At 46.7% G+C, this 26406-nt stretch overlaps 2 protein-coding genes across 2 annotated transcripts in view; one reads left to right on the plus strand and one right to left on the minus strand.

Annotated features, from left to right (window-relative positions):
• The window catches only part of EHD3 (EH domain containing 3), a 35525-nt gene extending 19592 nt beyond the window's left edge, over nt 1-15933 (minus strand). The window contains exons 1-2 of the mRNA XM_039531795.1: nt 14672-15933; nt 6329-6505 (exon numbers count right to left, since the gene is read on the minus strand). Of these exons, the coding sequence (XP_039387729.1) occupies nt 6329-6505; nt 14672-14898 (404 nt within the window). The 5' untranslated portion in view covers nt 14899-15933. The remainder of the gene's footprint in view (nt 1-6328; nt 6506-14671) is intronic.
• LOC120401641 (calpain-14-like) overlaps nt 15552-26406 on the plus strand; it is a 48686-nt gene continuing 37831 nt past the window's right edge. Inside the window, exon 1 of the mRNA XM_039531794.1 lies at nt 15552-15621. The gene's annotated coding sequence lies outside the window, so the exon portion shown is untranslated. The remainder of the gene's footprint in view (nt 15622-26406) is intronic.

Here is a 26406-nt window from a genome sequence, read left to right on the forward strand (position 1 = left end):
TTACTCCACAGATAATGCTTGATTAGTTGTGCTAAGCACTTCACATGCTTAATGAGACATAGCCCCAGCCCCCCAGAGCATACAATCTAATACCCATTGATGTGGAAACCAGGATGGGGTTAAACACTTTCTCTGGGCAAGAAGGGTTGCTAGATCTAGTGGGGAAAGGGCTGGCAGGTGTGGCTTGTCAGACTTTGAGACTGAGAGGAGCAACTGACAGCTGTGCTAGGGTGGGTGTGAAGCAGCCCATAAAAGGGAATCAGTGAGGGTGTGAGGAGGAGAAAGGAGTTTCTCCTCAGGCAGTGGCTGTCATAGTCCTAGGCTGAGGGGAGAGTAACTGTGGAAGTTAAGGCCTGCTAGGACCCAGGAGGCTCAGATTATCATGGCAAGACTATTTCTGTTTTGTTTGGACACAGCGGTGAGGTGGAAGGCAGCTGTCCTGAAATTGGTTCATGCTTTGGGACCTAAGGTTAGGAGGAACCATGCCTGGGCTGGGCTGTTTTCTCAGGACTGAGCCTGCAATGTTTCTTTTGGTTCCTTGCTGTTTCCCTGCTGGGTTTTGATCTGCCTTTCAGAGGGTGACTGTGACTCCATCTGCCACCCCCTCTATCCAGAGAGTAAGAACACCCCTCTGATGGTGGAGGAAGAAAGGGAGGGCTGGATTCTCTTCTGGCCCAGGCATTGTTAGCTAAATTCCAGATGCAGGGCCAAACCCAGGTGAAGACGGTAGGGATTGCATAATTGTATCATATGTAGGGGGCAGACTAGCTTCCAGAGTGTCTCTTACTGCTGACAATACACAAACAAGGAGACCCAGTTTGGCCAATGGTGCAAACTTGGTGTGAAAGTGATAGGCCAGATTTTTGGTCCTGCTCCATGCACTTTGTGCCATTCAGGTGCCCTAGGTGTGGGCACTGCCTATACCTTCTCTGCTGGGGATACTTCCAAGAGTCCGGGAGCCCCAGCTGATACAAAGTGTGTGTCCGTGTCCCTCACTTCAGCCCCCATGGCATGTCATGGTCAAGGAGGGGCCAGAGCATGATGTTGCCTCAGTGATTACCAGCTGGTGGAGGGTCCTGCAGCTGGTGCTCTGTAGAAACTGAGAGCAACAGTTGTTACCTGCTTACCCTGTCTCTGCTGTGGGAGCTGAATGCAGCAGAAAACCTGGCCCAATACAACAACAAAAATGAACCCCTATGGCAGTGGTCCCCAAACTTTTTACCTCATGTACCCCCTTGCCCCTGTCATGGCTCTGGCTTGGGGGGAGGGGGAAAAGGATGTGGTAAGGGGGCTGAATCTGGCCTGGACCCTTCCTTTTGGGGGCTGGCCTGGCCAGCTGTGGGGCCCCCCCAAGCATTTCTCTTTGCTTCCCACAGCTTGGGGACCTCTGCCCTATGCTGTCATGCGGATACCACTTTTCATAATTGAACTGCACTATAAGGTGAAATGAAATGGCACCAGGATCTTCATCCAGGAAAAATTCCAAGCACATTACGTAGCTACAGCCCTGAAATGCAAGGGCAAAGGAGAGGTAGTCCGATCTTCATGGTGGTTGGCTGACAATTATGATTGACTAGTCAGATGACTCATTCACTAGACCAAGTTATATTTGCTACCTTCTTTAACAGGCTGGTGAAATTCTTGTCTTAGTTAGAAATTCCACCCACTTCAGACATGGGTTGATTCTCTTAACTTGCTTAAAGAATGTTACCATGGGAAAAAGGGGGAAAAATAGTATCATTGGGCAAGAGTTCTACAGGCAACTGATCATATGTGGCAGAATGATGGCTTAAAATAACCAGCCACAGTTCACTACAAATACAGGGGATTGCCAGGGATGCACTATGAAATTTGGTTCAACAATAGAAATACATACAGGACAGAATATAATCTTTCCCAGTCTTGACTGGGACTTTTGGGTGCCGCTGCAATATAATGGCTGAACAATCACAGCCATCCGGTGGTAGCCACTACTAGCCTGGGTTGGATTTGAACTCCAAGAGGCTCTGTATCTGCATACCATTCTCCTTAGATTGAACATACTGAGCCAAATTCACCTTGGTGTTACTAGGTTGGCAGAATTAGCCAAGCAGGGTGGTATTTGGCTCTCTGTTCCCTCGCTTTCACTATTCATGGCCGGACTGTCAGAATGTAAGGTATGTTCTTTCCAGAAGTGTGTTTACTGAAATCCTGAAAGGCTAATAAACTGAGCAGCACGTTCATTCTCTGGAATGACCCATGGAACACAATGCAAAGGGATGGAGCAGCCATTGCCTCCCTGGATGATGACAGCCTCATCTCCCCTGCATATGCAGATCCTGCAGGTGTTCACTGGCAGAGAGATATGTACCAAGAGCAGGATATTCCCCAACTGTAGCACTTGCTGCACTTGGAAAATTAGCTTCCTACTTCTTTTGGGGACCCTGCCTCCCTCTGGCCTGTGGGCCAGATCCTCAGCTGGTGTATACTGGTGTTCACTTCACTGAGGATCTGGCCCATGGCCTCTTGCGGATAAAGCAGTAGGACAATTCTTTTGGGTACTTACTTATCTTCTGAAGCAGTTGGCTGTTGCTTTATGTAGTTGTATGCACTAGGCGTAATGCACCTTCACCTCTGCCATGGGCACTGTACCAGACTACCCCCTTTGAAGTCTCTACAGCCAGCAGTTCAGAAAACACTGCCCCTTTCTATTTACTGCATGGTGTTGGCAAAGAGGGGTTAATCACATTTCTTGGCTACTCCCTGAATTAACAGCAGGACCTGTGCTTCTCCTCCTGTCACTGAATCACTGGTACAGACAAATGCCCCCATACACCCCACATGCACACATCCAGCTCCTTCAGCACAGAAGGATGATAGAGAACAGAACACAGTGTAATGAGATGAGCTAGTCCGCTGGAAGCTTAGTACAAACCATGACTCTTCATATTGTTGCTAGGTCATCAGCATAAGTCAAGCAGCCAAAGTAAGGTGGCATTTGTATTTCACACTTTGTGTAGCCTCCTTATTACTGCTCCTGTCCTCTACCCTGAATGTTTCTGGCAGCAAGGGCTCTCCTGCATTGTCTTTCTGTGGTGAGGAAGCTTCTGCAACTCCTTTTTGGGCTGCTCTTAATGGTGCTTTTTTGATCCAATGCCTCTGAGCCCTAAGCAGGGGATCTGTTATTTCCACAGTGCAAACCACCCCCTATCCTGGAGGAAAGTGTGGGTTGGCACAAGTCCTAGTCATTGGCTGGATGCAGATGTTCTGGGCCGTGTGGGACACTGATAACAGATGGAAATCTCTCTGGAACTAGTGCCACATCACATTGGCATTGTCAGAGTGCTGTGATCAAATGTCACTTTCACAGTCAACCAAAGGCTCTTTGCAAACTGACACCTATAGGAATCCATCTAACTCTGTGTGTCACAGGACACCTCTCCCCCCCTGCCCTGTATGCCCACACGATCTCCTGCCCGGCTGCAGCAATACCCCCATGTTTCTCTCCTAGTGGCAACACTGCTGCTTTTTGATTACCTTCATGGCCTGGGAGCCAGGAGCGGAGCCAAAGTGCAACGCTGCAGAACATGTGGCAGAGTGTCTGCGTACCAGGAACCATCAGGGAAAGTGAGGAAGGGCAGTTAGAAAACTCAGTTTCTGCTGCCAATGCTAGCACTGGAGTCAGTCAAGGCCACAGGAAAGGCTGGGACTGGTGCTCTGTCTGGATTAGGGTTTGTGTGTTGCTGGGCCCCTGGAGCGGGGAAGGTCTGTGTGGCTGCCTAGACCTAATGCTCACACTGGCTGTCTTGGGCCTGGAGAAATGAGCCCAAACCAAGGACCTTGAATTTTGGAGAAGTTAAGATCTGAACAGCACAGCTTATGGCCCCCGTCTAGCTGTGACACAGCATAGATCCCTCCTTGCAGAGGTTGTCCCGGGGGAAGTTGAAACCCTAGTCAGTTTGTATCTGTAACCAGTGCAAGAGAAGGGAGAGATCCATATACTGTTTCAAGTCATGCTCAAGCAATGCTGAAATCCAGAGATGAAACATGGACACATTGGGCCAGTTTCATAAGAACGGCCATACTGGGTAAGACCAAAGGTCCATTCAGCCCAGTATGCTGTCTACTGACAGTGGCCAATGCCAGGTGCCCCAGAAGGAGTGAACCTAACAGGCAGTGATCAAGTGATCTCTCTCTTGCCATCCATCACCACCCTCTGACAAACAGAGGCTAGGGACACCATTCCTTACCCATCCTGGCTAATAGCCATTAATGGACTTGACTTCCATGAATTTATCCAGTTCTCTTTTAAACCCTGTTATAGCCCTAGCCTTCACAACCTCCTCAGGCAAGGAGTTCCACAAGTTGACTGTGCACTGTGTGAAGAAGAACTTCCTTTTATTTGTTTTAAACCTGCTGCCCATTAATTTCATTTGGTGGCCCATTGTTCTTATATTATGGGAACAAGTAAATAACTTTTCCTTATCCACTTTCTCCACGTCACTCATGATTTTATATAACTCTATCATATCCCCCCATAGTCTCCTCTTTTCCAAGCTGAAAAGCCCTAGCCTCTTTAATCTCTCCTCATATGGGACCCATTCCAAACCCCTAATCATTTTAGTTGCCCTTCTCTGAACCTTTCTAATGCCAATATATCTTTTTTGAGATGAGGAGACCACATCTGTACGCAGTATTCAAGATGTGGGCGTACCATGGATTTATATAAGGGCAATAAGATATTCTCCGTCTTATTATCTATCCCCTTTTTAATGATTCCGAACATCCTGTTTGCTTTTTTCACTGCCGCTGCACACTGCATGGATGTCTTCAGAGAACTATCCACGATGACTCCAAGATATTTTTCCTGATTAGTTGTAGCTAAATTAGCCCCCATCATATTGTATGTATAGTTAGGTTTGTTTTTCCCAGTGTGCATTACTTTACATTTATCCACATTAAATTTCATTTGCCATTTTGTTGCCCAATCATGTAGTTTTGTGAGATCTTTTTGAAGTTCTTCAGTCTGCTTTGGTTTTAACTATCTTGAGCAGTTTAGTATCATCTGTAAACTTTGCCACCTCACTTTTTACCCCTTTCTCCAGATCATTTATGAATAAGTTGAATAGGATTGGTCCTAGGACTGACCCTTGGGGAACACCACTAGTTACCCCTCTCCATTCTGAAAATTTACCATTTATTCCTACCCTTTGTTCCCTGTCTTTTAACCAGTTCTCAATCCATGAAAGGATCATCCCTCTTATCCCATGACAATTTAATTTACGTAAGAGCCTTTGGTGAGGGACCTTGTCAAAGGCTTTCTGGAAATCTAAGTACACTATGTCCACCGGATCCCCCTTGTCCACATGTTTGACCCCGTCAAAGAACTCTAATAGATGAATAAGACGTGATTTCCCTTTACAGAAACCATATTGACTTTTGCCCAACAAGTTTTCTTCTATATGTGTCTGACAATTTTGTTCTTTATGATTGTTTCAACTAATTTGCCCAGTACTGACGTTAGACTTACCTGTCTGTAATTGCCGGGATCACCTCTAGAGCCCTTTTTAAATATTGGTGTTACATTAGCTATCTTCCAGTCATTGGGTACAGAAGCTGATTTAAAGGGCAGGTTATAAATCATAGTTAGTAGTTCTGCAATTTCACATTTGAGTTTCTTCAGAACTCTTGGGTGAATGCCATCTGGTCCCAGTGACTTGTTACTGTTAAGTTTATCAATTAATTCCAAAACCATCTCTAGTGACACCTCAATCTGTGACAATTCCTCCGATTTGTCACCTACAAAAGCCAGCTAAGGTTTGGGAATCTTCCTAACATCCTCAGCCATGAAGACTGAAGCAAAGAATTCATTTAGTTTCTCTGCAATGACTTTATCATCTTTCACTTCTGATATTTTTCCGCCGGCTTCAGTGGAGTTACACCAGAGCCTAATTTGGCCAAGGAACTGAAGTGATTGCGTAGTAGAGAACTCTAGGAACATAAAATCAGGGGAGAGCAGAGTGGTATGCAGTGATCCTTCAACCTTGTTAGTTTCAAGGCAGTATATGACACAAGGCAAGTTTGGTGTCCTCAGGTCTCTGTAGTGAATGCTTGTCCGTGTTACAAAACAGCTCAGCCCAGGCCATTATGCTTGGTGGTCTGGCCCATGACAAGGCATTGTAGGGCAGGAGTGCTGCCCAGTGTGACTGGGGTGGCTTCACACCAATGCAATGTGGGGAGAAGCTTGGGTGATGTCTTACCCCCATGACACTCATCGTACTGTTCGCCAGGGACTCATTATGACACTGCAGAGCAGCTCTACCTTGGTGTATAAGAGCAATACACTGACCTGTTCAAAAAGGCATTGCCAAAAGCATTGAGTTTCCTGAAGGGTTTTTTCGGATCCACCACCAGTGCATTACCAGGAATGATCCCCTCCACGTCCCCCTGCATCACTGCGATGAAGGAGTCAGTCGTAGGCTCTGGTCCAATTCTCATCCCTGGGAAATCCTGTTCCAGCAGGTACCTTGAGAGAGAAAACAGGGCAGGATGATGCGTGAGATCTGAGCTGTTGAATTCCTATCAGAGCTGCTGCTGAGGTGCACGGTGCAGCCCCTTGAGACTATTTTTAGCACTGGAAATCTGCAAATGCAATGGTAGGTTTTCACTGGGGATCTCAGAGCTACGGCTGCCTCAGCATAATCAGATGAAGAAACTGAGAGAATGTCAGATGCTGTGAAGAGATTCTCATCATTATTAGTCATTCTGTAAGTCTGTGTAACAACCCCTTAGAAGTTTAGAACCGATCTGTTTCTTTATCAAAGAAAAGCGCAAACAGCCCCATTCTTTGCAAGCGGGGCTGTTAACTCTGAAACCTAACAACATTCAATATTAACATTACTTCACTGCTGATCATTTTAGCAGAAGTGTTCAGCTAATGGGCTCAGCCCACAATCCAGAACTGCTTCTCAGATGCTGAAAGCCACAACTATCCCATACTCTGCTGTCAAAATCTCTCTTCCCTTCCTCCATGACAGCTTCTACAATGCAGTTCTTGTTACAATAGCGTACTGAACATTAAAAGGATAGGGGGCAGTGTTACAAAACCTATCTAGAGGGGAGGTAAGTCAGTTCACTTACCACTTCTGTGCTACAGAACATTCCTCAATAAAACCCTCAGGTTTTTTTTTTAACGTAGACAAAGCTGGAACGCTGCAAAAATTAGGGCAAGTTTGTCACAGTATATGGGGCATTAATTATAAGGCTGCTGGTGAATACAGGGCTGCACATACTGACTTGGCATTGCCTAGTTTGTGAGTACTGGATTGCTACAGGTGATAGAGTGCTGGACTGTGCACATTTAGTTTAATATTGTATTGATCATCAAAGCCGGGTAGCTGGTACTTTGTTTTTTCCCGTTGCTTAAAGCACACCATTGAACCTTGTCATGAGGTGGGGAAAATACATATTGTATGGACTTTGCAAGTCAATACAGGGAAAAAATAGGCTGCATTTTGAGATTACTGTCTTTAACAGCTAGTGGAGAGACGAGGAGGGGGAGGTTATAGCTTTTCACAGCTATGTTGTTTTAATATGGGATGAGTTTTATGAAGGAGGGTGATACTGGGCATGCCACCATAATCCATCCTCCATGTGAGGGTCTATGGGCCAATCGTTTGGGTGAATTCTCATCTTCTCATCACCTTAATGAATGTCATCTCATCCAGCAAAACAATATAGACATATTAGGAATGGCAACCTTTATGCTCATCTGGATACACTGTACTCCTGGGACCTGGACTGGAGCTGCATTTTCCACTCTCGCTGAGCAAGGAGGAACTACACTACAGACGAGTATAAGATTTAAAAGCCAATTGAAAGGCAATGTGGCAAGGAAGCATGCAAGATTGATGGCTATTGATCCTGTAAGGGATTAATTAACAAACAGTGCAGCTACAGCAGCATTAACTCTAGCGGTGAGCCTCCAGTTTCCAGCAGGAGCAGGTCTTGCCCTGCTTCTCCTGTCACAATCATTTTGTCTTGCATGCCTTTCATCCCAGTGCTTTCGAAGCTCTGTATGGACTAGAAAGATTCACCTACCGCTGAAATATAAGGAGCTTTGGGGTGAAATGTGGAAACTGCTTAACAGTTCCCAGCAACACTAAATAATTTAGGACAGGAAGAGAAGAAAATACAACAGCCCAATAGCTCCTAGATGAGGCTACCTGAAATTCCTGAGCAGTTGACTATTGTAGAGGTTCTCAAACTTCTCCAGAACAGTAGAACCTCAGCGTGACGAACACTTCGGGAACGGAGGTTGTTCGTAACTCTGAACAAAATGTTAGGGTTGCTCTTTCAAAAGTTTACAACTGAACGTTGCCTTAATACAGCTTTGAAACTTTACTCTGCAGAAGAAAAATGCTGCTTTTAACCAATTTAAATGAAACAAGCACAGAAAGTTTCCTTACCGTCAAAAAAAAATAATGAAAATTTCCCTTTATTTTTTAGCAATTTACATTTAACACAGTGTACTTGCATTTGCCTTTTTTTTTTTTTGGTCTCTGCTGCTGCCTGATTGCATATTTACAGTTCCAAATAAGGTGTGTGGTTGACCGGTCAGTTCGTAACTCTGAGGTTCTACTGTAGATGGGCCACATCTTAACAGAGAGATTATCTCATGGGCTCAGCTCCCCTCTCATTCATGATCGTATGAGCCACCTCCCTTCCTGATCATGATCACAGAGGTTCTCTGTGGCAGTTACAGCAGCTCTTTACGTACAAGAATATTAGGAAAACATGGATGTATGTTTTACTATCTCTACTGGAATTTAGCAGCACTAGATGACCAGCCAACTTTCTACCACCAAGTGCTTCATGGACCTGGATTCAATTCCTTGGGCCTATCTTTCTGCGTCAAGAAGAGCTAGCTCACTTCTTGGAAAGCTCATTTTAGCATCCCTGTGAGCCAGTTCGGAAGCTGTACTGATGGATTCTAGAAACTGAACATAAACTTCCTGTGTGGCAGGGCAGAACTCTAGCCCCTAGACCAAATGTAGGCAACCTATGCAGGGGCGGCTCTACCTTTTTGGCCGCCCCAAGCAGTCATGCGCGGGAGGCGCTCAGCGAGCGGGACCGCCCTGCGGGCATGACTGCATGACTGCAGCTGGTCGCTGGGCGCGCTGCTCGGACCGCAGCCGGACGAGGTCTTCACAGGTCGGCGGCTCTGGAGCTGCCGCAGCGTGCCTGCGGGAGGTCCCGGTCCAGCCGACCAGCGAACCAGCGCGGTCCGCAGTCCATGCGGGCGAGGTCCTCCCCTCCCTCCGGCGGGGACCCCGCCTCCATGACGCCGCAGCTGGCGCCCGCCCGCGCCGCCCGCCCGGCGCGGCCCCGCTGGCCTTGCCGCCCGCCCGCCGGAGGGCCCTGAACCTATGGCACGTGTGCCAAAGGCGGCAGGCGAGCTGATTTTCAGTGGCACTCACACTGCCCAGGTCCTGGCTGCCAGTCTGGAGGGCTCTGCATTTTAATTTAATTTTAAATGAAGCTTCTTAAACATTTTAAAACCCTTGTTTACTTTACATACAACAAGAGTTTAGTTCTATATTATAGACTTATAGAAAGAGACCTTCTAAAAATGTTAAAATGTATGACTGGCATGTGAAAGCTTAAATCAGAGTGAATAAATGAAGACTCGGCACAGCACTTCTGAAAGGTTGCCGACCCCTGCCCTAGACCAATAGCATAGCCCTAAGATACTTTTATTTCTATTGGCTTTCCTCCGATCTTTTTGCAATGTTTTTTATCTGAGCCAATATACACAAAAGCTCTCCCCACACAGACCTAGATTGAATCCACAGAGTTAGATATTTTAGAATTCCTACTTTAAAATGCGACAGGAAAATAGATATTATAGTCTGAGGAGATAAAGGCACAAAGAGGAGTTAGGCGCCTTTTGAAGACCTCCACCCTGGCCTTTAACTTTGTAATAAAATCATTTTTACACTCCTTTCTGTGATGCACAAGCACCATGACAACATGCAACTATTGTGTGAATACAGACTTTAAAAAAGCCTGTGGTTTCACCTTTCAGTTATAGACAAGACCTCTAAGAGAGAAGAAGCAAATAATGATCCTCTTCTAATCACCTGGAATGGATGCATTTTATCACATCCCCACTCATCTAGTAATCCCGCCCAACTGTTTTTGTTTGTTATATAAAACACTTTTAAAAAAAACCCAAGCACTCAAACAGCTACAAAAGAAGTTACAAGTTAAAGCTAATTGATGTGCAGCAAGTGGTATGAAATCAAACTGACGAAGTGGATTCTAAGATACTTAAGAATTTACACTGCCCAGGGAGATCTCTCCGGGAGATTTGGGCGCATTGTACAGCAGGGCAACTACTGAACAAGGGTTCTGCTATACTGTGGGCAAACACAAGGTGATCTATTGAAGTGCTGTGTACACTCGTCTGATGGGCTGATGGTCAGTGAAGCAAGGGGCCTGCACTGAAAGAAGAAAACCAAAGCACACTTGTGGTGGTGAGAATCCTATAAATACACAGGCACAGTGAATGTAATGGCTTGTAAAAGGTGCTGGGTAACAGCACCAGCGTTCTGGACCCCTTCAGACTGGGCAGCTGCAGTGCAAGCTTCCCCCAGCAGCCACTGTGCCTTAACCCTCAGCTGTGAGACCCCCTGCTAGGGATAAAAGGGAAGACAAATCTCCACTGCCCAGTGGTCTATCAGGTCCAGACTGTCTTGGCAGCCTCTCCAAGGTATGCTTGCAGGCTCCTCTGTTCTAACCCCAAGACATTGCTGCCTCCTGCTAGAAAGGACAGAAGTGCTGATCTTCATGCAAGGATAGGGTGACCAGACAGCAAGTGTGAAAAATTGGGACAAGGGGTGGGGGTGGGGGGGTAATAGGAGCCTATATAAGAAAAAGACCCAAAAGTCGGGACTGTCCCTGTAAAATCGGGACATCTGGTCACCCTATGCAAGGATGCTGCAGGATGTGTGTGGGGAGAGGAGGGTTGCTTTAGCGATAAGTCAGGCAGGATGCTGTGGAGAGGCAGAGATGATGTAGTGGTTGTAGAGGGGAGGCGGGGAGCAGTGGCTGGAGCAGCAGCTTGGAACTGCCCTGGGGAGCAGAGCATGAGAATGTTTGGAGTGAGGAGATGGCTGCACCAAAAGCAACCTGTGCTGACCGACAGCAGGGCTCTAGCCCCTTGTTTATTTTATTAACAGGGAGGCTGGAGCCAGGCCAGAGCTATTTTTAGCAGAGACTACAGCCCACTAATTAATTAAAATAGTAACATCCTGCCCTGCTGTCCCCTCCCCAAGCAGGAAACATAAAAGGTAATAATATTTCAGAGCCAGACTCTGATGGGATCCTGCCGTCACTGCTAACATCAGACTGGGCTGCTAGTGGTTAAAGGAAGCATTTTTAACTTCCCAGGTAAAAGTGCCAGCTCACTGTGTCTCTTCGGGCACGTATGCCCTTTCTGTGGATCTGGAAATTCTGCCAAGGCACCCTTGGAAGGGAATGGGAGGAGTGAGTGATGGGAGGGTTGAAATGTACAAGCTGAAATTCAGGACAGTACATCTTTCACCTAGCAAAATAAGGCTCGGTCCCCTGCGTCTCCAAAGGCAGACAAGAGAACAGTCTGGTTCCACCAAAACCAAAGGGAGAATTTCAGTCTTGCTTCACCGACTTCCAAACACGCAGCAAGCCTCCTCCCTGCCGGGCTGTTAGAAATATTTCACAGATGACCTTGATTGTCTTGTTTCTACCCCCCCACCTCCAGATACAGCAGGAGTCTGATCACAAGATGCTGCCGCTTAGCCCTCGAGAGAGAGACACCCCTTAACATTTCATCTGGATCTAAACCTTGGCTATAGATGGCCCCCTTCAGCTTTCAGGGAAGAGGCTTGGGGTCCAAACCCAAATTTTGTGGCTTAGGTCCTGTTTGTCGCCGGGAGCTCCTTAAATCAGCACTCTGAGACTCAATGGTCAGGTATCTGAGTTTTATTGATCATATTTGCACTGCACAACAGGACTGAGGAATCTCTCCAAGCCCTGCCCTGAAGCACACAGAGCTCAATGTAAAGATAAGATGGATTCTCTGGGGGGCAGCCTGTCCTTTCATTGCTCCAGAGTCGCGCTCAAAAATCTGGAGGGGAATATCCCCAGGATGGGTCAGAGCCATTGCTAGCTTCATCCTAATGCTGAGGCAGAGGAGGAGTCTCTTACTTCTCTGCTGTTGTGGTTAGCTTCTGATGCTTTTATCCAGACTATCTGGACCCACAGGGTCTGCGAGCTCGGGCTGGAAACCTCTCAAAAGCTTCCTGGCATTTCCTGCTTCTGACAGGCTGGAACTACCTGGAGACCAGCCTCTTACGTTATTTTATGCGTTTGTATCCAGTCCCAGCACCCCTACATCCCCCGAATTACACCCACCACCCTCTGGTACATGCAGAGGGACAGACACACTTCGAAAGGCCCACTCATCCATCTTGGTGGAGCTGCTCCCGGGAAGAAACAGGCTGGCTTCTTCTGCTCTGCCCAGGGCTCCCACGTGTGTTCATCACATCTGTGTCCACAGCAGGAGCGGAAAGCAGAGCAGCCAGGCATGGGGTAACTAATGAGAACTTGCTGCTTCAGGAGAGAGAGCCGACTCACCAAACAAGTGCATCAATCCAAGAGGTGAGGGGATGCTACCTCCCCAGGCCACTAGTTACCCCATAGCGGTCGTGGAGTCTCACTTGTGTCACCTGGGCGTACTCACCTAGTGAGCAGCCCAGCTCTCAGGCCTGGAGAGAAGAGAGGGATTGAGTGGGAGAGGGGATCTAGGAGGGAAGGCAGGTAGGTGGTGGTGAGTCTTGTGCTGCTGGGGTTAGTGATGGAAGTAGGGGAGAGTGTGGGGGGAAAGCCAGTGGGGGCTGCAGAGACCAGGGAGGAAGCACTGGGCATACATAGGGGCTGAGAGGCAAAGGGAGGGAGTGGATGTGCAGGTAGCGAGCTTAGAGTGGAAGAATTAATGACCTCCCCAAATCTGGAGTCAGCTCCACTCTGAAGTGTGGCTGAGGATGAAAATGAGGAGGGATCCAACATGTGACCCCACCACACCTTTCAGATCTTCCAAGAAGTCCAAAGCAGAGTTTAAGAACAAAGATTCAGGTCAGGTGTGTGGAGAAGGGGAGGGCAGGGTTAGCTCTGCCAGCCCGGCTTCACTTTATGCAGGGCAATTCCCTCCCCGCACCCAACCCATCTTTAAAAATAACTTCAAGAGACCAAGCAAGACCCCTGCACTGTCTGCTTTCTAGCACACAGGGGTCGTGCGCCAGCTGGCTGGGCATTGCAAATTCATTCTGTGTCTAGCTCTTGGTTACAGCATTAGGTTGCAGGAATATTAGAACAGATAAAAACGCCTGCATTCCACAAGGTCATGCAGGCACAGACAGTTTCACTGGCCCTCTCCTATTCTCCCCACACTCCCGTTCAAATGTTGGTACAAAGTAAAGCTTCCTCCCACGTAGATAAAGGGCTGGCCTCACCTCTGGCTTACTGTGGTTTTATGCCCGTGTTACTCCTTTGATTTCAATGCAGTTACCCCAGCATCACACTAGAGATACTCAGTGGTGAATCTGACCCAAGATATTCATCTTGTGAATCCAGAGAGGAAATGGAGAAGATGCAGCCCAAGTATGATCTGAGGAGTGAGGATACTGGGAGCTGACCTGGGGTTAGTATCACTGCTGAGGTATATAAGTGGTGCATCTGAATTGACCTGCAATCAAGACCAGCTCATCCTGAGACTGTGAATATGTTTAACCCTCCTTCTGCTGGTCTTCCACCAGACCTGCTATCTGCCATTAACCTTCCACTGAAATCAGTTCACCTTTAGGATGTACCTGACACCTGCAGCAGCACAGTCAGTACATCGGTGCTGGATGGATCTGAAACAGGTAGGAGGGGCTGCTTTTAGAGCCTTGAAGTTTGACCGTCCTTTTTCACACCCACCCCCTCACCCTCCCACCCTTCTTCATAGGGGCACCCCAGGGCACTATACAAAGGAAAAACAATCCTAAAATAACTTAAAAAATATAAATCCCAAAGAACCCACAATAAGTTTTATCCAGGACTTGTCAGTTGGGAAATCAATGAATTCCTTGAGAGAGAAATGTCCACTGTTCCACCACCTTCCAAAAGCCAGGGGGATATTCGATAGTAAGGCCACATTGGGGTCACGCTTACCATGCACCGAAGCGTAAATGTTTCGCATACCTAATAAAAAGGTGTCAATGCAACTTATTTCTTGTGGGTGATGCCCTAACTCTCCAGCACTTTTGCTGTGGGTCATTTGGTCCTGATCTGAGAATTGTACATTCCTGCCATGTTAGAATTTGACTTACCCGTTATTTTAAAGAAACAGCTCTGAGAATTTCCTATGAAGCAGCCTTTTTGTAAGTCATTGGTGGCTGGCACCACAGGAGATGAATGAAAGAGAACCAGGGCTGCCCTTACCCTCAAACATAAGCAAAAGAATACAATTGGCCAAAATCTGCCTTGGGAGAGACACGTACCACCCCCATTGACAGTGATGGGAATTGTATGTGTGTATCAGACAGCAAAACTGGCTGCTTCCACCCCAGCAAAATTTTCCACCCCTCAAATAAATAGGCCAAGTTATTACCTGATAAAGGTGGTCTTCCCAGTGGAATACTGCCCCACCAGCAGCACCATGGGCTTATTATCAAAGTCAGCATCTTCCAGGGCTGGCGAATGAAACTCGTGGAATTTGTAGTAGTCTTCCAAAGGGAGCAGCTTGGTTTTGTAGAGCTTTTTGAGACCCTCGCTCACCGTCTGGAACACTTCAGGGTCTTTCCTCCTCCTGTCATCGGTACCCAACCAGCTGAACATGATGGAATGGCCGGAGAGGGGATTGCCTTTCGGTGCTCTCTCCTTTTCAATGAAGCTTGGTCTTCAAAGCACAGAGCAGAAGAGGTATATAGCTCAGCCGGAGCTCTTTCTGGGGAAGGTTCCAAGGAGCAATTCCTAAATTTAGTCTCTGTATATTTGTTTATGTTAAAGCAGCAAATTTCTGTTTATCTCCAGAGGTTGCTGGTTATCCTCTAGGAAAGAACATTCTCTGTAATGCAAAGCAAGACACTAGAGCAGGATGCAGTGGAGAGGGGGGATGAAATACCCGTAGTGGCTGCAAAACAACGTCCTTTTTCTTGCATCAATGGAAGATGAGATGACTCCCCTTGATTTCCTCCAGGATCTCTTGTTATCCGCAACTGGAGTTTTGATTGTTTTGTTGTTTTAAATCTGCAGTAGGTAGGCTTTTTTAAGCATTTGCATAAAAACTCATCTTGAATTGCAATTATAATGCAAAATGAGAGAGCCTCCCCCTCTAGCCCGGTTTGCAAGGCAGTTAAATGCTAAACTTCATTCACTCTCTCCTTTCAGATCGTAGAGGTGGGACTGAGGCGCTGATTTGCTCCCGGAGGGTGCATGCTGCAGCTCTGGAGAAGAGGTGGCTGAATCACAACCGCATCCTCCCCTGGTGCCGCAGCTGGTGTTTAAATGCCAGCCTTTCAGGAAATTGACGAGCGACGGAAGTCACCAGCTCCTGGCAAGGTCTGGCCGTTCTCGCGGGCAGGGTGAGGCTGAGCAGGGAAGCACCATGTTTGGAGGAGGAGCTGGCTTTGCTCCTGCTCAGGATTTGCTGCAGTGGCTGGGCATGGTCAGATTGCAAGCTGCGATCAAGGACAAAGTCATCTCTGGGGTGGGAGAGGATCAGGCCACAGCGCCCTCTGGAGGGAGACGCAAGGATCTCGATTAGCAGGTTACACACAGACACAGTTTGTTGATTTAAAATACTTCGTTTTTCATTTTTAATCTGGCATACACTGGCATAGCTCCACTGACTGCAAGGGTGATGTGACGAGGTAGGCCAGGTTAGAATCTGGACTGTGATGTATGTGTATTATGCTGCTTGTTATCCCAAAGAATCTAGAATGACAGAGCTCTTTAACTGTACAGGTCTGTCTCATCTTACGCTGGGGTTACGTGCCGCAGTCCGCGTGTAAAGCGAAAATCGCGTATAGTCAAAATTACATTGAGTGTAATGGCAGGTGGAATCGCCCGCACTACAGAAACAGTATTTAAATTGTTATTGTTCTCTTTTTTTGTTGTGTTTTTCTTGTTTTTGCTGACCACGTAAAGCTGAAATCGCGCATGTTAAATGCGCCTAAGATGCGACAGACCTGTATATTTGTGCATTTGTGAGAGAGTAGCCTTATGATCTTTCATACTGCCCCCCAAATGTACCTCTATTCTGACCTCTGGGGTTGAGAGGGTAGTTCAGTTTCTAAGGCCTGTTTGAGCTTTGATGTCTTCGCAGAACCTGCCAGCAAGGTTGTATTGTGGTGGATTTCATTTTTATATGTAAAAAGAACAGGAGTACTTGTGACACCTTAGAGACTAACAAATTTATTTGAGCATAAGCTTTCATGGGCTACAGCCCACTTATTGGCTGCATAGACTGGAACATACAGCAAGAAGATATTTATACATACAGAGAATATGAAAAGGTGGACGTAGCCATACCAACTGTAAGAGGCCAATCAATTGAGATGAGCTATCATCAGCAGGAGAAAAAAAAAACTTTTGAAGTGATAATCGAGATGACCTGTAGAAGGTGTGAGGATACGTAACATGGGGAAATATATTCAAGCGTAATGGCCCAACCATTCCCAGTCTCTGTTCAAAGTTAATTGTATCTAATAGCACCCAGGAGATGATGACGGCTAGCAGTCATAATGCAGCATCTTCTGCTGAGCACCCAGGAGCTGACGATGGCTAGCAGTCGAAGTGCACCATCTGCTGCCACCCTAAAGATGTAAAAGATAGATGGAGTGGATCAAAATAAGAAATAGACCCAATTTGTTTTGTATTCATTTGCTTCCTTCCTCCCTCCCTCCGTCAGAGCAACATCAGACAATTGTTTCGCGCAAAACCGGGTGAGGAGGCGACGGCAGTGCAGTGACAAGAGGGACATGGTCATAGACTTCTCACAAAGTACGGGCTGGGCAATGTGCCCTGGCAATGTGCACATCATGCTGATGAGCTCTGCATGAGCTCTGCAAACACGCTGGCCAAACAGGAAATGAAATTCAAAAGTTTGCAGGCCTCCCAGAGGCCAAAACAGTGTCGCAGGTGATTCTGGGTACATGTCATCAGCCCCGCCCCCCCATGAAAGCAACGGCAGACAATCATTTTGTGCCTTTTTTCCTGTGTTACCTGTGCAGACGCCATACCACGGCAAAGCATGGAGCCTGCACAGCTGACCGTCACCTTAAGTCTCCTGGGTGCTGGCAGACGTGGGACTGCATTGCTACACAGCAGCAGCTCATTGTCTTTTGGCAGCAGACAGTGCGTTATGACTGGTAGCTGTCGTCATATTCCTGGGTGCTCTTTTAACTGACCTCGATGAGGTCAGTCAGGGGTGCCTGGGCAGACATGGGAGTGACTCTGCCAGGTCATTCCCATCTTCTGCCGAGCACCCAGGAGATGATGACGGCTAGCAGTCATAATGCAGCATCTTCTGCCGAGCACCCAGGAGATGATGACGGCTAGCAGTCATAATGCAGCATCTTCTGCCGAGCACCCAGGAGCTGACGATGGCTAGTACGGTAGTCAAAGTGTACCGTCTGCTGCCACCCTAAAGATGTAAAAGATAGATGGAGTGGATCAAAATAAGAAATAGACCCAATTTGTTTTGTATTCATTTGCTTCCTCCCTCCCTCCCTCCCGCCGTGAAATCAACGGTCTGCTAAACCCAGAGTTTTGAGTTTGATCCTTGTGGGGGCCATTCTGTATGTGACAGTTGTTTGTGTTTCTTCTTGATGCAAAGCCACTCCCTTTGTGGACTGTAATTCCCTGTAAGCCATGTCGTCAGTCGCCCCTCCCTCCGTCAGAGCAGACAATAGTTTTGTGCCTTTTTTCAGCCCAGACACCATAGCACTGGGATCATGGAGCCCGCTCAGATCACTGCAGCAATTATGAGCACTGTAAACACCACGCGCAGAATCCTGGAGTATGCGCAGAACCAGAACCTGCCAAAGCAAAACCAGGCAAGGAGGTGACAGCAGCGTGGTGACGAGACTGATGAGGACATAGACATGGACGTAGACTTCTCGCAAAGTACGGGCCCCAGCAATGTGCACATCATGGTGTTAATGGGGCAGGTTCATGCTGTGGAACGCCGATTCTGGGCCTGGAAAACAAGCACAGACTGGTGAGACCGCATAGTTTTGCAGGTCTGAGACGATTCCCAGTGGCTGCGAAACTTTCGCATGCGGAAGGGCACTTTCATGGAATTTTGTGACTTACTTTCCCCTGCCCTGAAGCACCAGAATACCAACATGCGAGCAGCCCTCACAGTTGAGAAGCGAGTGGCGATAGCCCTGTGGAAGCTTGCAACGCCAGACAGCTACCAGTCAGTTGGGAATCAATTTGGAGTAGGCAAATCTACTGTGTGGGCTGCTGTGATCCAAGTAGCCCACACAATAAAAGATCTGCTGATATCAAGGGTAGTGACTCTGGGAAATGTGCAGGTCATAGTCGATGGCTTTGCTGCAATGGGATTCCCTAACTGTGGTGGAGCAATAGACGGAACCATGTCTCTATCTTGGCACTGGAACACCAAGCCAGCGAGTACATAAACTGAAAGGGGTACTTTTCAATGGCGCTGCAAGCATTGGTGGACCACAAGAGACTTTTCACCAACATCAACGTGGGATGGCCGGGAAAGGTACATGACGCTCACGTCTTCAGGAACTCTGGTCTGTTTCAAAAGCTGCAGGAAGGGACTTTCTTCCCAGACCAGAAAATAACCGTTGGGGATATTGAAATGCCGGTAGTTATCCTTGGGGACCCAGCCTACCCCTTAATGCCCTGGCTCATGAAGCCATACACAGGCAGCCTGGACAGTAGTCAAGAGCTGTTCAGTTGTAGGCTGAGCAAGTGCAGAATGGTGGTAGAATGTGCATTTGGATGTTTAAAAGCACGGTGGTGCAGTTTATTGAGTTGGATAGACCTCAGCGAAACCAATATTCCCATTGTTATTACTGCTTGTTGTGCGGTCCACAATATCTGTGAGAGTAAAGGGGAGATGTTTATGGTGGGGTGGGAGGTTGAGGCAAATCGCCTGGCCACTGATTACGCGCAGCCAGACACCAGGGTGGTTAGAAGAGCACAGCAGGATGCGCTGTGCATCAGAGAAGCTTTGAAAACCAGTTTCATGACTGGCCAGGCTATGGTGTGAAAGTTCTGTTTGTTTCTCCTTGATGAACCCTCCCCTCCCCCCTTGGTTCACTCTACTTCCCTGTAAGCTAAACACCCTCCCCCCCACCCTGCTTTGATCACCGCTTGCAGAGGCAATAAAGTCATTGTTGCTTCACATTCATGCATTCTTTATTAATTCATCACACAAATAGGGGGATAACTGGCAAGGTAGCCCGGGACGGGTGGGAGCGGAGGGAAGCGCCGGGTGGGATGGGGGAGGAGGGAAGGACAAGGCCACACCGCACTTTAAAACTTAAACTTAAAAACTTTAACACTTATTGAAGGCCAGCCTTCTGTTGCTTGGGCAATCCTCTGGGGTGGAGTGGCTGGGTGACTGGAGGCCCCCCCACCGCGTTGTTGGGAGTCTGGGTGAGGAGGCTATAGAACTTGGGGAGGAGGGTGTTTGGTTACACAGGGGCTGTAGCGGCAGTCTGTGCTCCTGCTGCCTTTCCTGCAGCTCAACCATACACTGGAGCATATCAGTTTGATGCTCCAGCAGTCGGAGCATCGACTCTTTTCTTCTGTCAGCAAGCAGATGCCACCTATCCTCTTCAGCCCACCACCTCTCCTCGTGTTCCTGTTGTGCTTTCCTGCACTCTGACATCGTCTGCCTCCATGCATTCTGGTGTGCTCTGTCAGTGTGGGAGGACAGCAGTAGCTCTGAGAACATCTCATCCCGAGTGCGTTTTTTTCACCTTCTAATCTTTGCTAGCCTCTGCGAAGGAGAAACATTTGCAGCTAATGGGGGGAAAAGGGAGATTGGTAGTAAAAAAGATACATTTTAGAGAACAATAGGATCACTCTTTCCCATTAAACCTTGCTGTTCACATTATACAGCACATATGCTTTCATTACAAGATAGCATTTTGCCTTTTATATTGAGGGCCTGCTGGTGTGGTGTGAGAGATCACTCACGCAGTGCCAGGCAACAGAATTTGGCTTGCAGGCAGCCATGGTAAGCCACAGTCTTTTGGCTTCTTTAACCTTCATAACATGTGGGAATGGTTTCAAACAGCAGTGTCCTCATTTCCCATACCAAGCGGCCGTTGGGTTGGCCATTTCAAATGGGTTTGCAATTTAAAAGGAGGGGCTGCAGTTTGTGGGTTAGAGTGCAAAACCCAAATAACCCCCCCCACACACACACTATTCTCTGGGATGATCACTTCACCCCTCCCCCCACCGCATGGCTAATAACGGGGAACATTTCTGTTCAGCCACAGCCAAACAGCCGAGCAGGAACGGGCACCTCTGAATGTCCCCTTAATAAAAGCACCCTATTTCAACCAGGTGACCGTGAATGATATCACTCTCCTGAGGATAACACAGATATAAGGAATGGATGTTGTCTGAATGGCAGCGAACACCGGGGTTTCTGCTCCATCCCCATACACCTTAACAGACTTTTGCAGTAGCTGCACTGGCCATGAATGCCAGGGCAGATTAATCATTAAACACGCTTGCTTTTAAACCATGTGTAATATTTACAAAGGTACACTCACCAGAGGTTCCTTCTCTGCCTCCAGGGTCCGTGAGCATGCCTTGGGTGGGTTCGGGGGGTACTGGATCCAGGTCCGGGGTGAAAAACATATCTTGGCTGTTGGGGAAACCGGTTTCTCTGCTTCCTTGCTGTGAGCTATCTTCAATCTCTTCATCATCATCTTCCTCGTCCCCAAAACCCGATTCCTTGTTGCATGATTCTCCATTGACGGAGTCAAAGCACAGCGTTGGGGTAGTGGTGGCTGCACCCCCTAGCATGGCATGCAGCTCAGCGTAGAAGCAGCATGTCTGCGGCTCTGCCCCAGACCTTCTGTTTGCCTCTCTGGTTTTGTGGTAGGGTTGCCTTAGCTTCTTAATTTTCACATGGCACTGCTCTGCGTCCCTGTTATGGCCTCTGTCCTTCATGCCCTTTGAGACTTTTTCTAATGTTTTGGCATTTTGTTTACTGCAACGGAGTTCAGCTAGCACGGATTCGTCTCCCCATATGGCGAGCAGATCCCATACCTCCTGTTTGGTTCATGCTGGAGCTCTTTTGCGATCCTGGGACTCCATCATGGTCACCTCTGCTGATGAGATCTGCACTCACCTGCACCTTGCCATGCTGGCTAAACAGGAAATGAGATTCCAAAGTTCGTGGGCCTTTTTCTGTCTACCTGGCCAGAGCATCTGAGTTGAGAGCACTGTCCAGAGCGGTCACAATGGAGCATTCTGGGATAGCTCCCGGAGGCCAATACCATCGAATTGCATCCACACTACCTCAAGTTCGACCCAGCAAAGCCAATTTCAGCGCTAATCCCCTCATCAGAGGTGGAGTAAAGAAATCGATATAAAGAGCTCTTTAAGTAAAAAAAAAAGGGCTTCGTCGTGTGGACGGGTCCAGGCTTAAATCGAGGTAACGCTGCTAAATTCGACCTAAAATCGTAGTGTAGACCAGGCCTCTGTTAAATTCAGCTTCTGGTATTATTACATCTTACCAACCTAAATTCCCCTTGCTCTTTCAAATGGATGCTGTTTTCTTTGTTTCCTGTTTAAACCTGTTCCTTGTGTTGATGTTAAACAGCTACAAGGCTCCACTCCAGGGTGGCTATATTTTAGTGCTGGGTGAAGTGATCATTATTTGTATGTATCCTTTGTCTATCCCACAGGGACATACATCTAATATCCCTGAGATTGGTGGATGAAAAATGCTAGGAAAATACTAATTCTTTGGGTCTAACAGCCAATATGATTGTCTCTATTTCTATCTTAAAAGTATAGACATTAAATAATGGCCACAAACTTTCTGTGTCATTACATTTTTCAGGTAGATGGACATATCATACCTGAGGAGAGAAAACATACTGGAAGTCAAGCATTTGGCATTCTGTTCCCGGCTTGACCCCCCCCCCCCCGGCTCCCTCGTAGTACACGGAGGCTGGCCAGGCAGCTCTGTGCGCTGCCCCATCCGCAGGTGCACCCCGCAGCTCCCATTGGCCGCGGTTCCCAGCCAATGAGAGCTTCAGGGGTGGCGCCTGGCCGCACCTCAGAGCTGGAGAGGGGACATGCTTCTGGGAGCTGCTTGTGGTAGGTGCTGCCCAGAGCCTGCACCTGAGCCTCCCAGTGCCCCAATCTCCTGCCACAGCCCTGATCCCCCTCCTGCTCTCCGAATGCCTCAATCCCAGCCCAGAGTCCTCTCTTGTACCCCAAGCCCCTCATCCCCAGCTTCACCCCAGAGCCCGCACCCCTAGCTAGAGCCCTCACCCCCCATGCCCCAACAGCCTGCCCCATCCCTGAACCCCCTCCCACCCTCTGAACCCATTGGTCCCAGCCCACAGCACCCTCCTGCACCCCAAACCCCTCATCCCTAGCCCCACCCCAGAGCCTGCACCCCCAGCTGGAGCCCTCACACCCCTCCCCCATACCCCAACCCCCTGCCCCAGCCCTGATTCCCTCTCCAATCCTCTGAACCCCTTGGTCCCAGCCTGGAACCCACTACTGCACCCCAAACCCCACAACCCCAGCCCCACCCCAGAGCCCTCACCCCTGCACCCCAACCCGGAGCCCCCTCCCGTGCCCTGAACTCCTCATTTCTGGCCCCACCCCGGAGCCCTCACCCCAAGCGAGAGCCCTCACCCCCTTCTGCAGCCCTACCCCCAATTTCGTGAGCATTCATGGCCCACCATACAATTTCCATACCCCAATGTGGCCCTCAGGCCAAAAAGTTTGCCCACCCCTGGTCTGGTGGATAGAGTTTGAGACTAGGAGACGGGAGACGTGTTCTATTTCTGGCTCTGCCACTGACTTGCTTGTGTGATCTTGGGCAATTCACTTTACCGCTCTGTGCCTTGGTTTCCCCTCCAAGTTTTTGTGTGTTTAGATTGTAAATTCATTAGGTCAGGGACTGTCTCTCTCTGTGTTTGTACAGCACCAAGCACAGTGAGTCCCTGATTTCTAATGGCCCCATAGGTGCTTTACATAATACAAATGGTAATAATAATTACAATATTTTGCTCAAACAGTTCTACACAAACACTACCTCACCTTTCTGGAAGTGGTGTCAATATAAAAGCCTGTTCTCTTTCCTACTTTCTGGGCAGCTTGTGGAGCAGTCTGCTTGAAAACTGACAGATAAATACAGCTGCCGTATAAAACAAGTCATATGATCAATGGTGACATGAACCTTTGTGGGCTATCTATAACTGTTATTGATTCCTCTCTTTATATACCTAGTGAATTTTGCATTGTACAGTCATGTTATTTTAATAGGGATATGTCCTTAAAAATGCTGCACTATCAGGCTTTCGTGGCAGCTTGCCACATTAAAGTGACTAGGCAGTGTCTGAAACTAAAGTTAAGCTATACAGTGGCAAAAAGATGTTAAAACTGTTGTTGTTAACAGGGTTAGTGTGGCTAAGTGGCTCCAAAATAGAGCTGGACAGAAACTGGAATTTCCATTTTTTCAAGATATTCGGTGATTTCAACATTTGATTTTGTTCTGAATTGGAACAACTAGAAAGAATTTGGAAAATTCCCACAATTAATTTTTTTTCAGATAATATTTTGGGTCATTCAAAACTAAAAATTTATTTTGAAACAAAAAATCAAAATGTTCCATTCTAAAAATGTCAAATGAAAACATTAAGATGTTATCAAAATGCTTTTTTCATTTTTTTTCCAAAGTGAAATTTCATTGAAATTGACACATTACATGAATAAATTCAGTTTCAACAATACAGCATTTTCCAATGGAAAAACAATCTATAGAAAAGTTTTCAATCAGCTCTACTTCCAGGCTTTGTTATTCTGCACTGTGCAATACAATCTGCCTCTAACGAACAATATGCTCTTTTAACATGTACATTGTCCTCAATAGCTTTGATGTTGATGAAAGCGATATTGTTAAGGGAACTTCAATAAATAGTAGAAGAGAGAGCAAGAGAGTTATTGCAGAGTGTTTACAGAGATTATTAGTATAAATTGATCAATACAATGCAGCCAGATTTTGCTCTGTTACCCAGGTGTAAATCCACATAAGTACATTGAAGTCAGCAGTCTGTAACAGAATTACACTGGCTTTACTCTGATGTATCAGAGCAGAATCGAGCTCACAGCATTTATTTTGGGTGTTTTTACTTATTGGATTGATGCTGACTTTTAACCATTACTATAGTTGTTCAGAACAATTCCATCAAAATATTTAAAAAACAAAAACAACTTCATAAGTTTTGTTTTTGTTTTTCTGCCCAGTCCTAACTAACCACAAGAGAGAGTCTAGTTAAAAGTGCATGCAAAACAAATTAAAGTGATTAATTAAGAGACTAGTCATCCAGGTATAACACATTATGTACATACAGTATTTGCAGAACCTCAAGATGATAACATTACCTGCCTAGTGCTGGTCAGAGGTTTGACCTACTTCACTAGTATCTTGAACCGTAGTCAAGACATGAAATATGCATTTTGCAGTTCATGTTTAGTATAGCTGAAAAGATCTGACAATCTTCCAAATAGGGAGAATGTGAACATGTCATCTGCTAGTGTTATTAGGAAAGTCAAGGTAGAAAATTTGGTTGAATTGTGCTTATCGGATACTGACCGAAGTTTCCAATCTTGCAACTGTCAGTGTCTGTGAGCCATGAATTGCAGGACAGGGGTTTAAGACTTTTGTTGTGAAAGTTAAGCTAACTAACCACTATAGCTGGGAAGTAGTCAGACACTTACAAAAGGAGCTTTATATTAACCACTAAGCTAATCACGGATGTCACAGGCCAAACAATAAGAAACAAAATGCACATCCTTTTCTTTTATGAACAGAAAGTTCCCCAGTTTGGGGCTTTATTTCAGCAAAATGAGCCCACAGCCTCACAATTTTTTCAGACATTTTTGAAAGGTGTCTACCCCCCAGTCTTTACAAAGGTTAAAAAAAATGGCTTACTTGCTAACTCCTTCCAGGAGGGAGACAGTCTCTCAAAGTCTCCTCACCCTGTGGAAAGTAGAGCGAGTTGAAAAATAAGGCAGAAAAAAAGTGAGAAAAATGTCAGAATAATTTTTGTTTAATTTTCCCACCTATTCATTGAAAAGTTTAATCCAGTTTTTATTGTTTATTGTTGTTAATCTTTTGAAACAGGACATTTTCAGAGGTGATTATGTTGTTCAGGTTAGTCATATGGTGAGAAAAATTATATTAGAAATGTGTACAAATAATTTTTGAGTGACTTATTTTAAGAAAGATTTTAAACTTGATAAAAGTTTCCAAAAAACAATGAGTTTTCATGAAAAATGTCAGTGTTGAGAACAGGGCAGTTTTCAATAAAAAGGTTTGATCAGTACTAGTGGTAAGGTCACAATTTATATACTCCCTTAGTAACCCACTAGTCAGTCCATGTTGTGTGTCCCAGATACAGAGGGGATGTCAGTCTATTACAGCGCCCAGCTGCTGAGGTTGGTTTTTCAGATGAAGCTGTAGCAGCTGATGCTTTTAGCTCTATAGGTCCCTGGTTCAATCTCTCCTGTCAAGATGATGACCATCACATAAATGGGGAAGCTGTCTAGGTTTGCTAGATAAGGTACTTGTTTGTATGAAGAAGGGTGGTGGAATCAGGCCCTTAGTTTTCTTAATCTTATAACACCCACATTCCTGTAAAATAGGAAGGAGGTGAGTCTTTGGGTTTATACACAACATTGTCGAGATTCAGTAAGTTTCACTTAAGGTCACGTCGATGACACAGTGTTTTGGGATTTTGTTTTTTGTCTGCTTCCCTGTTGTATTGGAAGGTGTGTCTTCTGTTGAATCCATCTGAGGTCGAGGTAAGGTGAGCAGGGCACCTCGCTTTGAAAACAAATGGTGATTCAGTCAGTCCCATAAACTCCTGGCTTTTTGTCTCTTTTCCAGGAGGTTTGAGGAAGGAATTATTCAGAAAAAACCCACTTTCTATCAGAACAGTCACAGAGGCATTGAGGCCTGTTCATTACTAAGCATTAATGCCTAATGAAAAGTATCAAAGAGTTCAGGTAGCAATGGGTATAGAATGAGCAGGGGCTAGGCAGGGGTGCTGGAACAATTTGTATAGTGGGGGTGCTGAGAGCCATTGAACCAAA

This window comes from Mauremys reevesii, linkage group 3 (genome assembly GCF_016161935.1).
Source record: "Mauremys reevesii isolate NIE-2019 linkage group 3, ASM1616193v1, whole genome shotgun sequence".
Lineage (NCBI taxonomy): Eukaryota > Metazoa > Chordata > Testudines > Geoemydidae > Mauremys > Mauremys reevesii.